General features: G+C 38.3%; 1 protein-coding gene across 1 annotated transcript in view; it reads right to left on the bottom strand.

The window, feature by feature from the left end:
* RHOBTB1 (Rho related BTB domain containing 1) overlaps positions 1 to 17,519 on the bottom strand; it is an 85,173-nt gene that overhangs the window by 45,595 nt on the left and 22,059 nt on the right. Inside the window, exons 3-4 of the mRNA XM_049764541.1 lie at positions 1,789 to 1,990; positions 1,162 to 1,265 (exon numbers count right to left, since the gene is read on the bottom strand). Coding sequence (XP_049620498.1) covers positions 1,162 to 1,265; positions 1,789 to 1,980 — 296 coding nt within the window. The 5' untranslated portion in view covers positions 1,981 to 1,990. The remainder of the gene's footprint in view (positions 1 to 1,161; positions 1,266 to 1,788; positions 1,991 to 17,519) is intronic.

The raw sequence follows: 17,519 nt of genomic DNA, 5'->3' as shown, positions 1-17,519 counted from the left end.
CTTCCATTCACTTCTTTCTGGGATTCATTCAATGAACTGGTCTAAATCACAATTTTAATGTGTGAACCACTTCTCAGGAATAGGACAAACCCTTAAAGTAGTTTATTCAGTTTTAAGCCACTTGGATTAATGTCTATAAAAGTCTATTCAGAGGCCTAAAAGAACTACTGGCTTGCAGAAATAGAAGTACTTACATAATTTTTATTTAATACCAAGGAGTTTCTCATGTCTTGGAGTATCTAACTAATTAGATCTTGTGAGGTAACATGATGTTTGATAGTAATAAATGAAAAATGATCATGAGTTCTGAATTCTAAATTTAAATGAAACTAATTTATAATAAAAAAACACAAGAAAACTCCTCCTTATATAAATTTTGACAGTATAAATATATTCTCTAAGACTTTAAGTTATAATGATGTTTTGTTCCATAGTTTAAGTTCTAATATTAATGTCCAAAGTTTAATCCTTTTAGTCACTGAATTTTTTTTCTTTCCTTTTTAAAAATGAGAAGTAGATATTAGTGCTTCAGTTCATTTTGGAAATAGGCCTTATGAAGGACTTTAGAGATATTTTTCTTTCTTTTTAAAAATGACCTTCAAATAAAAATAATAGGCCTTTCAGATAACAAAGCCCAAAGCAAATAACATCAGATTCTGCTAATATGGTCATAAAAAAGACCAAAGAGACCTTCTGACGTGGGATTGCCAAGTGCTACAATTTTCTAGAACAGTCTAATGGAAGACAAATAAAGTTTTATTCAGAAAAAAGGCACTCAGAAGGCTGACAGAAGAACTGAATAGTCATGTAGCAAACATCCCAGTTTAAGGGGGCTCTAGCCACTTTAAGGAATTTTCAATAAAACACTTCCTGGGAGAAGCCAGAAAGAAGGATGAATATCCCAAAATGAGGCTCTGTGTTTCGTTTCTTTTATTTTCTGAGACACAGTGTAAGAACCCAACATATATCTGAACACCAGGTAAAGTGTTTTTTTTGTTTGTTTGTTTGTTTGTTTGTTTGTTTTATTTTTTTATGAAACACTCATCTGTTGTTGAGAATCTGGGTTGTTGCCAGGTTCTGGCTATGAAACAACGAACAGCGGGGCTTTTTAGCAAGAAAACTGTACTTAAGCTCAAGCTCACTGCATTGGCCTTGGTTTACCTGCCATATGCAAAACGTCTGTCTTTGTGATGATCGCCAAAAGTATCCCAAAGTCTTAGAGAAACGCTCACTTCGTCGACAACATCTCGGGACCTTTCCAAGACCTGCCAGGAAGAGAGAATATAATTAGGGCCAATTAGAGGTGCCAGAGAGAAGGATGTCTGGGTCGACACCCTTAGTACCCACTGGACTTTACTTAAATTTTATTTTCTAACAACTCCTTAAAGGCTTAGGATAATTTTGTAACGGAATCACAGGAATCAAACCTCCCTCCTCCAGAATGTCAAAACCAGCCACCAAAGTTTACATCTTGCTTCCCTCCTTATAGTGCTAAATAATAAAGCTGGTTTTGTTTTAAATGGGCATGCCTCTCCTTCTTTTAAAGCTCCTCTCCCCAACTATTTTTTTTTGTTTCGTTTTTGTTTTTTGGGTCACACCGGTGACTCTCAGGGGTTACTCCTGGCTATGCGCTCAGAAATCACTCCTGGCTTGAAGGAACCACATGGGATGCTGGGGATTGAACCAAGGTCGGTCCTGCATCAGCTATCGTTCCCCCCTTTTAATACCAAACTAGCAGTAGCAATGATATGCTCAGAAGAGTTAAAAATAAAACTTCTTCCAACTTACCTCCTGGCATACCCGATACTGGTCAATTGCCCACACTGTTGGCACATGGGTGGCCAGCAGCTGGTACTGTGTTAGGGTTGTGTTACATGCTCTGGCACATATCAAGCGAGTCTTCCCCACGGCGTTGTCTCCCACCACCACACACTTGATGGTTTCAACGTTGGGCCTTTCATAGTCCATGTCAGTGTCCATTTATAAAACCCTGTAACAAAGGAGGACAGTGCATTATATAGTAGGGAAGTCTCCCCATTGGTCCAGGCACTTCTTTGCGAGTGGGTACTCCAGTATAAACAACAAGTTAGGAAGATAATACTACGATTCATTAAAACCCAGGTTTTCTTTTTATAATTCACACAAGTATGAAAACATTGGCTTGTTATTTTGACCCCAAACGATTATTTCCGTTGACATGTTATTTTCTCCTTGGTTTTCTCTAAACACAACCTGCTTGTTGATCTACTCAGGAGAATCAGAGTGCTGCTGGCACAGTGTTATTGCTACTCCTGTTGATTTAGTTAAAGAGAATGGTTACCTGCTAGCTTAATCCAAATCTCTGGGAGCATCTGATTCCTTGGAAATACCAGAACCAAATCATCCCAATTTTTCCATGATTCAATAACCAATCTAAAGAGCAGTCTTCTAGATATTCTAAAAACTATTACAGTAAGTGACTTTGAAGAGATTCCAAAGTGAAAGTATAAAGAACTCCCCTATTTTAAAGAAAAATACACCATTACTCTGGACTTTGATGCATTAGTAATATTAACTTATATTTACTCCTTTAATTCATTAATCAAATTCACCATGAAAAGATATTCTCAAGAGAGGCATATAAATCAAGCTGTAAAAAATTTCTTCCTGTATTTTCACCAGGAAATCTAGACTATCTGGTAGAGAATGACTTTACAAGAAGAGAAGCTACCTTGGAAACTTTCTGAAACCATCCAAAAGGAGTTCATGAGGATAGATGATGGAGGGGTTCAGATGAAGAAGAAAAATTAGCCAGCTCTACTTTCTGGAACAGAGCAGACCACTTTCTATGGAAGCTGAGTGGGTGACCAAGCCTGTAATATTTTAAGATTTTATAATATTGTAATTTGCCTTTTGAGGAGACATATAATTATACTGACAAAATTGATTAGTTGCTCATTTTTTTTTAGAGTCCAGGCCTTTTTATTTTTTTTTTAGTGCTATAATAAAAAATGGTTCCGACTAGGGCCTTAGGCATTATCGGAAGTCAGTAAATGTTAACTCAACTTATGAGAAAATGCTTACTTAGCTAATATGAAATTAAGGGCAGGAAAAGAATGAACATTACAGTAAGAATTTTAGGGAGAATTCTTTTTCTCTATTAGGATTAGCTGAAGATGGAGAGCTGACTCCTCAAACACTCCCAGGAAGTGTGAAACCCAAGAATGGTGTCGAGGTTGTGATCCAATCCTCTCAATATATCCTATAACGTGGAGTGGCTTAAAATAGGGTATCAGTCCATCTTCTGAAAATGCCTGTTATGAAGACTTTGTGTGAGGAGAGCATCTTTCCAAAACAATTTCAATTCTGATTAAAAGGCTCCAATTCTCATAATCATCCAGATATGTGTAGCTTTTACAACTGATGTCTTTAAAATTTCATCTCCAGCTGGCAGAGAGCTCAAAGGACTGAAACACATGGTTTATAAGCTAAGCTCTGGGTTCGATTCTTGGCATCTCACGGTCCCCTGAGCAGTTCATAAATGGCCCCTGAGCATCATATCAGGAGTTTTCCTGGGTGCTATCTTACTAAAAATTAATACTTACTAAAAATTACTGTCTTGCAATTCTTTTCTTTTATTAGTTCCCTGTTTAAAATTAAAATGTGACCCGGGTGTGAATTTGGTATTAGACTAGTGACTCTTACATATCCACCAGAGAACATCTGACACTCTTTGGAGATGGTTTATTTTGCCGCCATAATTGGGTGGGGGAGTTCTACTAGCTTCTAGAGGGCAGAGGTCAAAAATATCACTCAACATATTACTAAACTTGGGGCAGTTCCCACAAAGAATTATCTAGTTCTAAATGTAAGTGAGCCAAAGCTGAGAAATCCTGTCTCAGTTGGATGCGAATGTGTCGCACGTTATTTGTATTTTAGTAGCCTAAGCTTTCTCATCTGCTAAGTGGGAATTAGAATACCCATCTCCTAATGTGGTCGTGAGGATTAGGGTGAGCTGATGTTTCAAATTCCCGAAACAGAACTTGACACATTGAGTGCTTAAAAAAATAAGAATCACAATGATGAAGAGGAACACCTTTAGATAATAACAAAATTACATCAAGAAGAAGACCAGAACTGGATGCAGACCAGAGATGCAAACTCATCCAATCAAAAAACAAAATCAAAAAACTACATCAAAGGATACATTTTAGTTTCCTTTTGTGGATCTTACGATGTAACAGCCATACACTAGAAATTATATAATAGCATATATACAAGATGGAACAAAGCTGACTTTAGGTAAAGACTCAAGAGAAAACTGGGTTAGAGAGAAGTGAGGTCATAGTTGACTACATGATAAATGACTTAGAAGATATTACAGTATGAGGTATTTATTCATTCTCAAACCAAAAAGACCCCAATATTTCTGGGGCTGGAGTGGTGGTGTGGAGCGGTAAGGCATCTGCCTTACCAGCATTAGCCTAGGATGGACCATGGTTCGATTCCCTGGCATCCCATGTGGTCCCCCAAGTCAGGAGTGATTTCTGAGTGCATAGCCAGAAGTAACCCCTGAGTGTCACCAGGTGTGGCCCCAAACAAAAACAAAAACAAAACAAAACAAAAAGCAATATTTCTGGTGATATTACCATGGGCACTCTGTGTCAGAAAAAGTTTCCATTGGATATATAATATCTTTGGAATCTTGGGAACATTATTCTGAATGCCTTACATGATAGAAAACCTCAGTTTTTACTATAAATTTTAAGATTTTTAGCTAGATAAAATTAATAGGGAGCCTATGTCTTTGGGAGGAATGCTTAGCCTTAGTCATAATGGACATAGGATACAAAAAATACAGAAGTATTTTGTTGTTGTTGGCTTGCACAGCAGATCTAATAGCAGCCCCAAGCCCCCACCAAAGGAATCTCCAAAATAATGTGAGTCATGGTGGCGTGGTTGAAGAGATAGAAACCTTTTATGAAAAACTACTTTGAGCAGTCAAAAGACCTCTCAGCTTCATATTAAGGCTATAATCACCACAAAAGTCATTACTTAATTTACCTATAAACACATTTCATGTCCAGTCCAAAAAGAATTTCTGTGTCAAAGTTAACATCCATGCATCCTCTAAGTTTTAGAACCCGAAAACCGTGCATGTTGACTATGAGTGGTTGCCAGGGGTCCTAAACCTTGTGAAAGAAGACAGAATTCAGGAGGAACGAAAGGAAGGGCAGCACTAAATGTTCAGTTCAGATTACACACTTTGTCATGGAATTTCCAGAGAAGGGTTTTCCAGGTTATCCAAATACTGAAAATATTTTTTGGGGGGAGGGTAGACATTTATTTTATGGCAATCTAAAAATCATCTTAAGCATCTGAAATACAGGAAAGGAATTCAAGTACAAATTCATACTATGCTTACATTGTTATAAACTGATTGTTCATCTGCTATACATAAACAAATAAACATTAAATTATGGTAGTAATTATGAAAATATGCATTTTTCCTTATTACAGACTCTAATTTATTCATATTTTGCACTCTTATGATTGAATGAGCTCTAAGGACCATCTGGATAATTACTATCTGGTTTCTGATTTTTATTTATGTACAATGAGAGTAATAAATATTATTCATTTACCACCGTTCATAAATTTCAACACCATAAATCCCACTGATCTATGTGAATACTCTTTTTTGCCTTTGGATCCATATCTAAAGTGACAAAATGATAAAGGAAAAAGAAAAGAGGGAAAGGATTGAAACTGGTAACACTACTATGGCAGCTTTGTAATTAATCAATTTATCAAAACCAATTTGAATTTTGTTCCAAAAGAGTCACTGTATCCTCAGGACACAGATACTGAGAACTAAAATACTGAAGAGCCTGGGGATTGGAGAGATAGTATAAAAAATACTTGCTTGCATGCTATCCCAAATTTGATCCCTGGAACTCTACTTGGTTCTCCTCCACATGGCCAGGAATGAGTGCAGAACCTGGAATGACCCCTGAGCATTTTTGTGTGCACTCAAAATAATGCAAAATACAAATATTGAAGAATCTAAAACAGACTCTGAAAGTCTGAGTGGTAGTTAAGAAGCAGAGGACTTGTTGAAAAGGTTCAGGAAGAATGCAGCTATGAGTTATGTATGAGGAGCATCATTTGCACAGTAGACTCAGAACAGTATGGTCATGATCTTTTGGCTACTAAATTTTGGCTACTAAATCTGGGCTGATACCTCAGATCTTGATTGACACATCCCCAAATAACCTGGTAAATGTGATAGGGAGTTCTAAGGTCAAGGCCACAGGAGGCCATGGAGCTCCACTTTTATGCAGTTGGTACGTTGGAATGTTAATGACCTAAACCAACATGAGGTTAGTATCTTTTAACTCTAGAGGTTAATTTTTAATTAATTTTTAGTTAATTTTAATTCTACACACACCTATAGGGGTGTGGCATCTAAGGATGCTGGAGTGGCCCAGTAAAGAAGTCAAATTTACAGAGAAAATAACGGAGACATCCCTGTCAATGGTCATTGTCAATCTCCATATATTGTAAGGCCATTTTGGGTCTTCTGTACTGGTCAACTCTCCAGGTAAATATGGATCAGTTCAGGAGGAACCAATAAAGAATCACTCTGGCAATCTACAGAATCATGAGCAAATACTGTTTCATCATGTTTTGAAATAGTTGCTTTTGCAACAATAATGAACTAAGACACACCGATTAGATATACTAAATCATACCCAGTTTTAAAAAATATCTAGATTAAAAATTCATGTAAGTAGTTAAATTAATACATAAAAATAAGATTATAGGCAAATATTAGGTGAATGATCTTTTTCCACCTGCAATGGATAAGCGATACAAATTCTTCTTTACATGATTTCCTTCAACCTGTACTTTGTTTTACCTAAATGGGGCAATCAGAATAGTAGATGAGATTAAGTTTATTTAACATTTGGCTGTACTATAAAGAGATTATCTTGGGATAGCTGGGCATATCCAAGTAATCACAAGAATTCTGTAAACATGAAAGAAAGAGCTGGAAATTCTGTGTTAGAGAATGAAAGGAAGATGCTACACTGTTGGTGTTTGAAGTTGGAAGAAAGGTCCACAAGCCAAGGAATGCAGATAACCTTCAAAAACTGGAAAGGGGGTGGGGAGGCCAGAGCAATAGCATAGTGGGTAGAGTGTTTGCCTTGTATGCGGTTGACTAGAGACCGAGCTGGGTTCAATCCTTGGCATCCAATATGGTCCCCTGAGCCTGCCAGAAGCTATTTCTGCACACTGGAGTTAGGAGTAACCCAAGTACCGCTGGGTGTGGCCCAACCCTTCCTCCTCCCCCCTAAAAGAACCTGGAAAATGTTAAAATATAGTCTTCTAGAGCTACCAGTAAGATGATAGTCTGTCAACACTTTGGTTTTAGTCCAGTGAAACCATTTTATATTTTTAACCTCTAGAATTTAAAGATTAAACATTAAATTAAAATTAAAATTTTGGTAACTTTGCATTGGTGGTGGAAATGTTGTACTGGTGAAGGAGGGGTGTTCTGTCTATGGCTGAAATCCAACTACAATCATGCTTGTAATCATGGTGCTTAAATAAAGATTTTATAAATAAATAAATAAAATTCTTATATCAAATTAAGAAAATGATATTTAAATAAATAACCAGAAAGAGATTACAACCAAAAAAATTAATTCAACATGCTTTAACCACACAGCATCTCAAATTCTTTTTGTATTCACTCAATTAGTATTTGCTATCTAAGCACCTTTTTTTTTGTTTATTTTTTGGACCACACCCAGCGGTGCTCAGGGGTTACTCCTGGCTGTCTGCTCAGAAATAGCTCCTGGCAGGCATGGGGGACCATATGGGACACCGGGATTCGAACCAACCACCGTTGGTCCTGGATCGGCTGCTTGCAAGGCAAATGCCGCTGTGCTATCTCTCTGGGCCCTAAGCACCTTTTCAATACAATTTTCTCTGCCAACCTTCCACCATTTATCATTAGTAGCTTAACTTTATTCAGATGTTACTGCATCTCAAAAATTTTCCTAATTATCCTATCTTTGCATATGTTAATTATTTATCTTCTCTATCAATATACACTCCTGAGAGATGCAATTGGAAATATATACACATATATAATACACTCATTAGGATATTCATTTTTTCTCTCTATATTAGCAAAGCCCGGTTGTGATCTTTTAATTTTTTCCTGTGATTATACCTTTAATCTTCTTTTTTTTTTTTTTTTTTTTTTTTTGGTTTTTGGGCCACACCCGGCGGTGCTCAGGGGTTCCTCCTGGCTGTCTGCTCAGAAATAGCTCCTGGCAGGCACGGGGGACCCTATGGGACACCGGGATTCGAACCAACCACCTTTGGTGCTGGATCGGCTGCTTGCAAGGCAAACGCCACTGTGCTATCTCTCCGGGCCCACCTTTAATCTTCTTAAAATGGTGGTTGTGGTCTTTGAATTTTTCTCTGTTCTACTTTCAAACAAACTACTTTGTGCACAAAATGAAAGGTCATTTTATCCTAGGACTAACCATAATCAAAATGGCAGCACTGTCAAATGCAATTGTAAGTCCTGATCTCTTCCATTCATTTCCATTCCTATGCCATCCTGTCTGTGTGATGATAACTTGCAAAGTATCATATCTCCTCCCCTCCCCTCCCCTCCCCTCCCCTCCCTTCCCCTCCCTTCCCCTTCACTCCCCTCCCCTCCCCTCCCTTCCCCTTCACTCCCCTCCCCTCCCTACCCCTCCCCTCCCCTCCCCTCCTCTCCCCTCCTCTCCTACCACCTCCCCTTCTCTGATGAAAAGGCTCTCAGAAAATGCTATGCACATTTATTATTTCACTTATATTCCTGCTTATAATTTAATAATTTAGGGAAACTGTGACAGATGGATCTCGTGATATTCCTACTTGTTCCGGACAGGTGCATGTTAGACTATAAGGACAACTATTTGAATTCAAGCAAGAATATAAATCTCTTCTAATATTAGAAATTTAGATATTAAGGTATAGGACAGGGAGAGGGTTATCATTTTCCCTAAGATCCCTATTTGACATCTCTTAAATATACTGAATCACTGAATGTATTGCCTCTTACCCTCACTTTTGCTATGTCTCTTGTTACAATTCTTATTTCAATCAAGGATGGTAAACAGGTCACGTAAGGACGAAAAAATCCAAGACTCATAGCAGAGGCTTTGTACTTTTAGTTCCATTTATCTGTTCATTTACTATTTATTGCAGAGTCACTCAATTTTCCTGTCTGCTATGATAATATATGATTTTTCTTTTTGCTTTTTTGGGTCATACCTGGTTATGACCCAGGTTATGAGTAACCTCAGGGGTTACTCCTATGCATTCGGAAATCGCTCCAGGCTTGGGGGACCATATGGGAGGCTGGGGGATCGAACCTTGGTCCATCCTAGGCTAGCACGGACAAGGCAAACGCTCTATCACTTGCTACTCCTCTTCAGCCCCGATATATGATTTTAATGTTAAGAAATTCAGCTTACTTGGCCATTTACAAATATCAGTGCACAATTTCTAGTGCATTAAAAAGTTATCTTGCCCAAAACTCTGAGAATCTTGTATATTGACAAAGAAAGTGTTAGGAATTGCAGAATATAGTAAACAACCAAGTTTCAACTATGAAGATTTAATTATCCTGAATTCTTATTAATCAGAAATAGACAGGCAATAATTTCTACATACTGTATTTACTTCTGTAACACAATAACTTCCAGTTCTATTCATATTATAGCAAATTGCTGATTTTATTGTTCTTTTTTTTTTTTTTTTTTGGTTTTGGTTTTTGGGCCACACCCGGTAACGCTCAGGTGTTACTCCTGGCTATGTGCTCAGAAGTTGCTCCTGGCTTGGGGGACCATATGGGACACCGGGGGATAGAACCACGGTCCGTCCAAGGCTAGCGCAGGCAAGGCAGGCACCTTACCTTTAGCACCACCACCCGGCCCCTGATTTTATTGTTCTTTGCAGCTATAGAGTATTTTATTTTGTATATATACCACATATTAATGATTTACTCATCTGTCCTAATTATCTAATTTGATGGCAAATCTTAAATTATTATATTGAGTGGTTCAATGAATAATGGTATACATGTTTCCTTTTGAATAATTTAGCAGCAATATTTTTTAATTAAAAGTTTTGAGTGAGGACGAGAACAGATCAAGTACTAGGAAGGATGCCACATATAGAAATAACACCTTTAAAAAATATAGCCACTTGTTATCCTTTCTAGAATGTTGTTATAACGTTGACTTCCATATTTCTACTTTCTCTATTTCTCAACAACTCAATGTTAGTGGAAAAAATGAGCCAGGATCAGAAATATGCTCTATACTTTCTTTTGCTCTAATCACCTTATAAACATTTTCTCCAGTTGAAAACTAAACAAGAGATAAAGAACAACTTAAAAGAGCCTACATTCCAGGGTAGATTCAGAGCCACTGTAAGATTGCTTTAGACAACGTTACTCTACTCAAATTTACAAACAAACCACTGGACCACTGTTTGAAAAATTTCGAATTTTATAATACTTTTGTTCAAAACAACTTTTTATGTCCCTAGTCCCTCTTTTTCCACTATTTGGACTCAGAAACAGAGGCTGAGTGCTCAGTGAGAGTCATGTCTATTGCTCTTTTGGTCCTTCTGGTCAGGTGAGAAGTAAATAGTTAAAAAGAATCATAGATATGCTTAATTGAAAAAAGAATCACAAAAGGAAAGATTGCTGAGATAAAACTAATAGGTGGGAGGATGAGGAAGTGAAGAGTTCTGGCAAGACAGCTGTGTAGTAAAACCAATGAGCTCACCTCCTACTCATGTGTCCAACAAAATAACAACTATTTAAAAACAATAGTATAGGGGCTGGAGTAACATAACAGTACAGCAGGTAGGGTTATGCTTGCCTTGCAGGCAACTGACCCAGGTTTGATTCCCACATTCCTCTGAACCCACCAGGAGAGATTCCTGAGTAAGATTGGTCCAAAGGAAACAAACAAAAATACCCCAAGACTCCCTAAAACCACACACACACACACACACACACACACACACACACACACACACACACACACACACGCACACACACACACACACACACACACACCGACAGTACCTTAAAAATCACATATAATTGGAGGATTAGTATTACTTTTACAAAAAAAAAACTGATAAAAAACATCAGCGGTGGTATGAAAATTGTGATGTCATTTCACTTGTAATGCTAAGGGGATCTAAGAGAGGGACAGACAGCTGCAACATGGAGTCTTTTAGAAATGATTCCTCAGTAGTGGGGACCCTTGGACCTGTATTTTGGCACATAATAAAAGGTATGGAAGATGGAGTCCCATCATCTGGAGAACAGTGAGTGTTGGTTAAGCAGACAGGGCTGCAGACTCCTAGAAATCAACCAAGGATTTCAACTCTGCCATCCAAGACCACCAGGTCATCTTACTTATTAGTGTAGGACTTATCCAACATATAGTCAATACATGAGCCAATATTGAGCCAATACATGACTAACAGTTACCTGTTAGAGAAGTCCCAGTTAGCAGAACATGCTGAGTGAAAAAGATTCACCCGTGACCATTATGCTAGTGAGACTCCTCTCTGCAACTGGTTTCTGGGTATGCAAAACATCTGTTTCATCCACCTGCGGATCATCACTGGTCTAAATTCACCTCTAATTTGAGCTTAAAGGATGTCATTATTGTCAGTGGAACTTCTTGGTTGATCCTTGCTGGACCTCCGTGGAAATATCCATTGTGGAAGTTGTTTTGATTGGATCCACCTCTTAAATATACAGCCATTCTAGGATCACAATTTCCAAGAGAGAATTTACAGAGATATGTATAGAAGGAAATCTGTACAGAAAGTGTTCACAGACCCTGAAAAATACTTGTCTCTCCCAGCTACTGGAACAATAGGGGGCATGCCCGGCATGACCTTTTCTTGGTGTTCTCAAGAGTTTGGATTTTATTCTGAAAGCAGTGAGAAGTTATGGAATATAGGTAGACTCTGATTTGCTCCACCACAAATGCATCCAAGCAAGTTTATTTAAGCAAAGGACACTCCTGAGGGGATTAAGGCAACCCATAATTTGTAACTAGCATTTTGTGCTTCAATTTAATTTTTTGGGGGGTCTGCACTAGTTGATACTCTGGAGTTACTCCTGGCTCTTCACTCAAGAATTACTTAGTACAGATACTCCTCGCTTAATGACCAAGTTCCATTTCAACGACTTGGTCGTTAAGCGAATTGATCGTTAAGTGAGGAACTGCATGTACATGTATACAGTAGTCCAGTATATACATAGTACTAGACAATACAGTATTCTGAATAAGAAAAATAACGGGAAAGATCAAACTGAAAACTTCCACTTGCTTTAATTTGCACAGGTTGTGTCATTTACACACAGTACTGCAATGGATTACAGAACAGAAAGTTAGGAAAGTAGGTATGGTGAAGCAATGGTACGGTGTGAGCGGTCGCTAAACAGGTAGGTCGTTAAGCAAGGAGTACTACTGTACTACTTGGGGGATCATATGGGATGCTAAGACTCAAACCTACTGTATTTTCCGGAGTATAAGACGACCGAGCGTATAAGACGACCCCTAATTTTGCAGTTAAAACATAGGTTTAGGCCTATATTCGCTGTATCAGACAGAACGTTCTGTGCTACAACTGTATGTACCACAGTGAGCCAATCACAACAAGCAAAGGTCCAAAGGTTGTACTGTCATAGACTTCCTCTCTGACTCTGGCCGATCTGAGCAGGCTTTTGACAGTGTAGATTCAGTACAGAACATTGTCTAATTTGCATGCATAAACAGCCTGCTTGGATTGGCTGAGTCAGAGAGCCTGGCAGTGATTGGTGCAGGATCAAGTTGGAAAATTTGTTTTGTGGCAATATTCAGACAATTTTCATTTAGCGGAATATTGAAACATTTTTCGGGATATACTCAGCGTATAAGACGACCCCCGATTTTCAGTTGACTTTTTTATTTTGTTTCAAAAGTCGTCTTAAACGCCAGAAAATACAGTAGTTGGTCATGTGTGAGACAAGTGGCCTAACTTCAAGATGGCTTAGGTGACTGTCATACTGGAGTGGGCTTTAGGTGGGACTCAGGCATGACTGGCAAGTGCCAGGTTATATAACGAGACAACTCCTTCATAGGCAACTACCTACAATGCATAGAAAATAGCCCACTATTTGCAATAGCCCTGAAATGCTAATCATTATATTAATCTATGAATGAGATGGGTAAAGTGAGGTTGAGAATTAAACCTGCCTGTTCAAGCTTGAGGTCAAAAATGTCTTTCTATCCGGTGTTTCCCGGAAGCATTTTTATTTCTTTCCTCTTTTAAAACATGAAACACTAAGATGCACTATACCGTACATGATAAGAATTTCGTGCAGATAGTGTTCACTTTTTTATTTTTTTGATTTTATTTTTTATACCCCCTTCCACAGTGCAACCTTCCCACTACCAATGTCCCCCAACACTTTTAAAGGCATCATTAACCATGGGGTACTGCTGCCAGAGGACATTGTTGGGAATTTAAACAGAGAGGTTAAAGACCTAGTTAGGAAGCTGTTGAATCTTCTAGGAAGGGTCTGATGTGATCTGAACCACAAACAAAATTGGCAGAGATGTAAAATAGACAAATACAAGTTACATTTAAGATGATGATGCACTTAAAAATTTCTTCTTTATATATATATATCCCTTATTTATAAAGTTGGAATTTGTAATATTGATAAATAGTATATTTATAGTATACATATCTAGTATATGTCATAGTGATATTATGTGTCTCATACTTTATATGTCCCACCAAGATGGTAAATTTTTGACATCAGAGATTGTTTACTATTTAGTCCTCCCATATTTCACCATGTCTTGGCCAGAGTAGATTTTTAATGAATATCTTTTCAATTGAATACTAATTTGATTACTAGCTCAGCCTCTCTGCCTTGGGTCTAAATCCTTTCTCCTTTGTGCTAGCAGGCAGAGAATTTGAACTCAGCTATCTATGGTGAATGATGATAAATCCAGAAAAGAGAAACAGAAAAAATAGAAAATCTAGAAAACAGCCAGACAGAGCTGTCTTTAGCTGGTGAGAAATCACCTTGAGGAACACTTGTGTGGTCCTTTCCTGGAAGAAGAATTTGACAGATGGCATTGCACCAACTATGGCTCTCCATAGAGAAGAGCATCAGTAACCATGGGAACCACCCGTGACCAAGGACTAGGCTCTTTCTCCACCTATAGGAAGGCGAGAAATCCCAATTCAAGGGATTCTCAACTTTTTTTAGTGAGTCACTATTTGGATGGAAAAGGGTGGAAAGGGAGACACACGCAACTACTACATATGGTGAAGAATTTTTCAGTTACATGAAAGTGAGTCCTGAATAAAGGAGCTCCAACTGTGACTAAATGAGTCTCATCACAAGAGGTTGCTAGCTGGACTTTAAGACAAAATAACAACAAAAGAACAGATTCTTTGGATACCTCCTTCCACCCATGCCTCATTAAAATTAACTTAATTTAATACAAATACAGATTCCATGACAGTAATAGAAACTAAACTTCATGCTAGAATTTAGAATTTTAGTCTAATCACTTTCATGGAATCAAAATGCCTTGCCAAAAATGGACCAAGTAAATACAAAGCACTGAGCACTGGGAATGATTCTAGAGTGGGTAGGACAAAAAATACAAATTGGTGCAAGGAAAGCCTCTTCAACAAGTCGTGTTGGGAAAACTGGTCAACTATGTACAAAAGTAAATTCAGTGCTTTTTGTAACGCCATGCACAAAGGTCAAATCAAATTAATTAAAGACCTTGATATCAGACCTGAAACAATAAGGTTTATACAGGACACATAGGCAAAATGCTCCATGACATTGAGACTAAAGGCATCTTCATGGAGGAAGCACCATTGTCCAAGCAAGTGGAAGCAGAGATAAATAAATGAACTACATTAAATTGAGAAGCTTCTGCACTTCAAAAGAAATACTGACTACCCAGGGCCTGCATGGTGGCGCTAGAGGTAAGGTGCCTTGCCAGCGCTAGCCTAGGACGAACCATGGTTCGATCCCACGGCGTCTCATATGGTCCCCCAAGCCAGGAGCGACTTTTGAGTGTATAGCCAGGTGTAACCCCTGAGCATCACCGGGTGTGGCCCAAAAACCAAAAAAATAAAATAAAATAAAAGAAATAGTGAACTATTCACCCAATAGTCATCTGATAAGGGGCTATGATATACAAGGTACCAATAAAACTTAACACAAATATCTGACCCCATCAAAAAATGGGGAGAAGAAATGAACAAAAAATGGGGAGAAGAAATACAGATGACCAAAAGTCACAAGAAAAATGTTTCTTATCACTAATCACTAGGGAGATGCAATAATAAAAACAACAATGAGGTATCTCACACCACAGATAATGGCACACACCACAAAGAACAAGAACAACTAGTGCTGGTGTAGATGGTGTGGGGAGGGGGGAAGGAACTCTTATTCACTACTGGTGGCAATCTAGTCCAGCCTTTCTGGAAAATAATGTGGATATTCCTCAAAATACTGCAACTTGAACTTCCTTATGATCTAGCAGTACCACTACTCAAGATATACCAGGAACACAAAAACAAAATACAAAAATGACCTCTGCACTTCTATGTTCATTACAGCACTAGTTAAAATAGCCAGAATCTGGAAGCTATGATAAAACCACTCTCTGGCCAATGGCACTACACTTCAGGTGTATCTCCAACTCCTGGTGTGAAACCACTCCCTGACCAATAGTAGCGCCTCTAAAGACTCTGCCAGCCAATGGCAGCTCCACGTGGGCTCTGCTGAGCCAATGGATTGCCTTTAGTTTCCTTTGTCACTACTCTGTGCCTGCCCATAGCAGAGAACAGGACTGGGACCAAATGGGGTAGGGATGATGGGGGAGCTCCATTTCTTGGCCTGCATCATGAGTGGGCTACTCCTCACTGATCCATACGGTTTGATTGTGGTTAGAGTCCTGGAAAATGGGGACTTTAGAGCATTAGGAATAAACCCTTCATAAAAGCAGAAAAAAAAAAAAGCCAGAATCTGGAAATGACCTAGATGCCCGACAACAGATGCGTGGCTAAAGAAACTGTGGTACATCTACACAATGGAATTCTATGCAGCCATTAGGAAAAAAAAAAACGAATCCATGAAATTTGCTGATACATGGATGAACATGAAGAGTATTATGCAAGTGAAATGAGTCAGAGGGAGAGAGATAGATACAAAATAATCTCACTGATCTGTGGGATATAAACAAACTAAAGGACAGTGTTGGGAGGATATCCAGAAACAAATGAGATGAGGATTAGGGGGACCAGTTCATGATAGGAAGCTTGCCATAAAGAGTGAGGAATGCAGTTAGAGAAGAGACCACGATGAAAGTGACATGCGTGGCACCCCTTTATTAGCATTTTGTATGTTAATGTTAATCATTAAAAGTAATGCAATTCACAGTGTCAAAAAAGAAAAGAGTGAGAGAGTGAGAGTGAGGGAAAGAGCAAGAGAGCAAGAGTAAGAGAGCAAGAGAGATTCTGAAGTAAAATTACCCTAGAAGCAGAGAGAGAAGGTGATAGGGAGGGAAGAGGGCATTGGGGAGGGTGACAGAAACTGTTGATACTGGTGGTAGGAAATAAACCCTGGTGAAGGTTGTTGTACATTGTATGACTGTAACTCAATCATGAATAACTTTATTGTGGGAAAAACTGTATTATGAAAAATCTTATAACCATAATGTTTAAATAAAAAAATCTTGGCATGCAGAAATATGTAAGAAATTAGCTTAAGATATTCTAGTGCAGTAGGCAAAACAGCAGAAGGAAATAAATCCCACATCTGATCCAAGTTAAAAATTTAAAAAGGGAACTATATGGATGACCATAAATCTCACAGATATTCTTTTTTTTTTAAAAAAAAATAAAAAATATCACATAAAGGGACCAGGAGATGTTCAGAGCGTTGGGGGCATAACTTGGGTTTGATGCCAGGCATCACATGGTCTCCCGTGCATTAAGGGTTGCATCCCTGAAGCCCATTTCCAGTACTAATGGAGTGGCCTAGATAATCCCTAGCATCACAGAGCCTGATCAATACTGAATACTGTACTTTAGGCCCCTCAAATTGAACTGTCAGTCCCATGAACAGAATTCCTGGTGGGGATTCTGGACCTCCTGAGTACCACATGAGAGGACCCCTTCGTTCTCTCTCACCCCACAAAAGAAAATCACATGCGGTTTCTTAAAAAAAAACAAACCACATAAATATTTTAAGAATCAGGTTGAATTGCTACGTTATGGCAACATAAATCTATTATTTTAGAACTCAAAGGCTTAAGAGGCCAAAACTCAAAGTAGGTGTGTGTGAGTGTAGTGTTTAATGTATATGTGTATGTATGTGTGTGTGTTTTTACTGACACTATTTA

This window comes from Suncus etruscus, chromosome 17 (genome assembly GCF_024139225.1).
Source record: "Suncus etruscus isolate mSunEtr1 chromosome 17, mSunEtr1.pri.cur, whole genome shotgun sequence".
Classification (NCBI taxonomy): domain Eukaryota; kingdom Metazoa; phylum Chordata; class Mammalia; order Eulipotyphla; family Soricidae; genus Suncus; species Suncus etruscus.
Note: the sequence above shows the minus strand (reverse complement) of the source record. Positions and strands in the feature narration are given on the sequence as shown.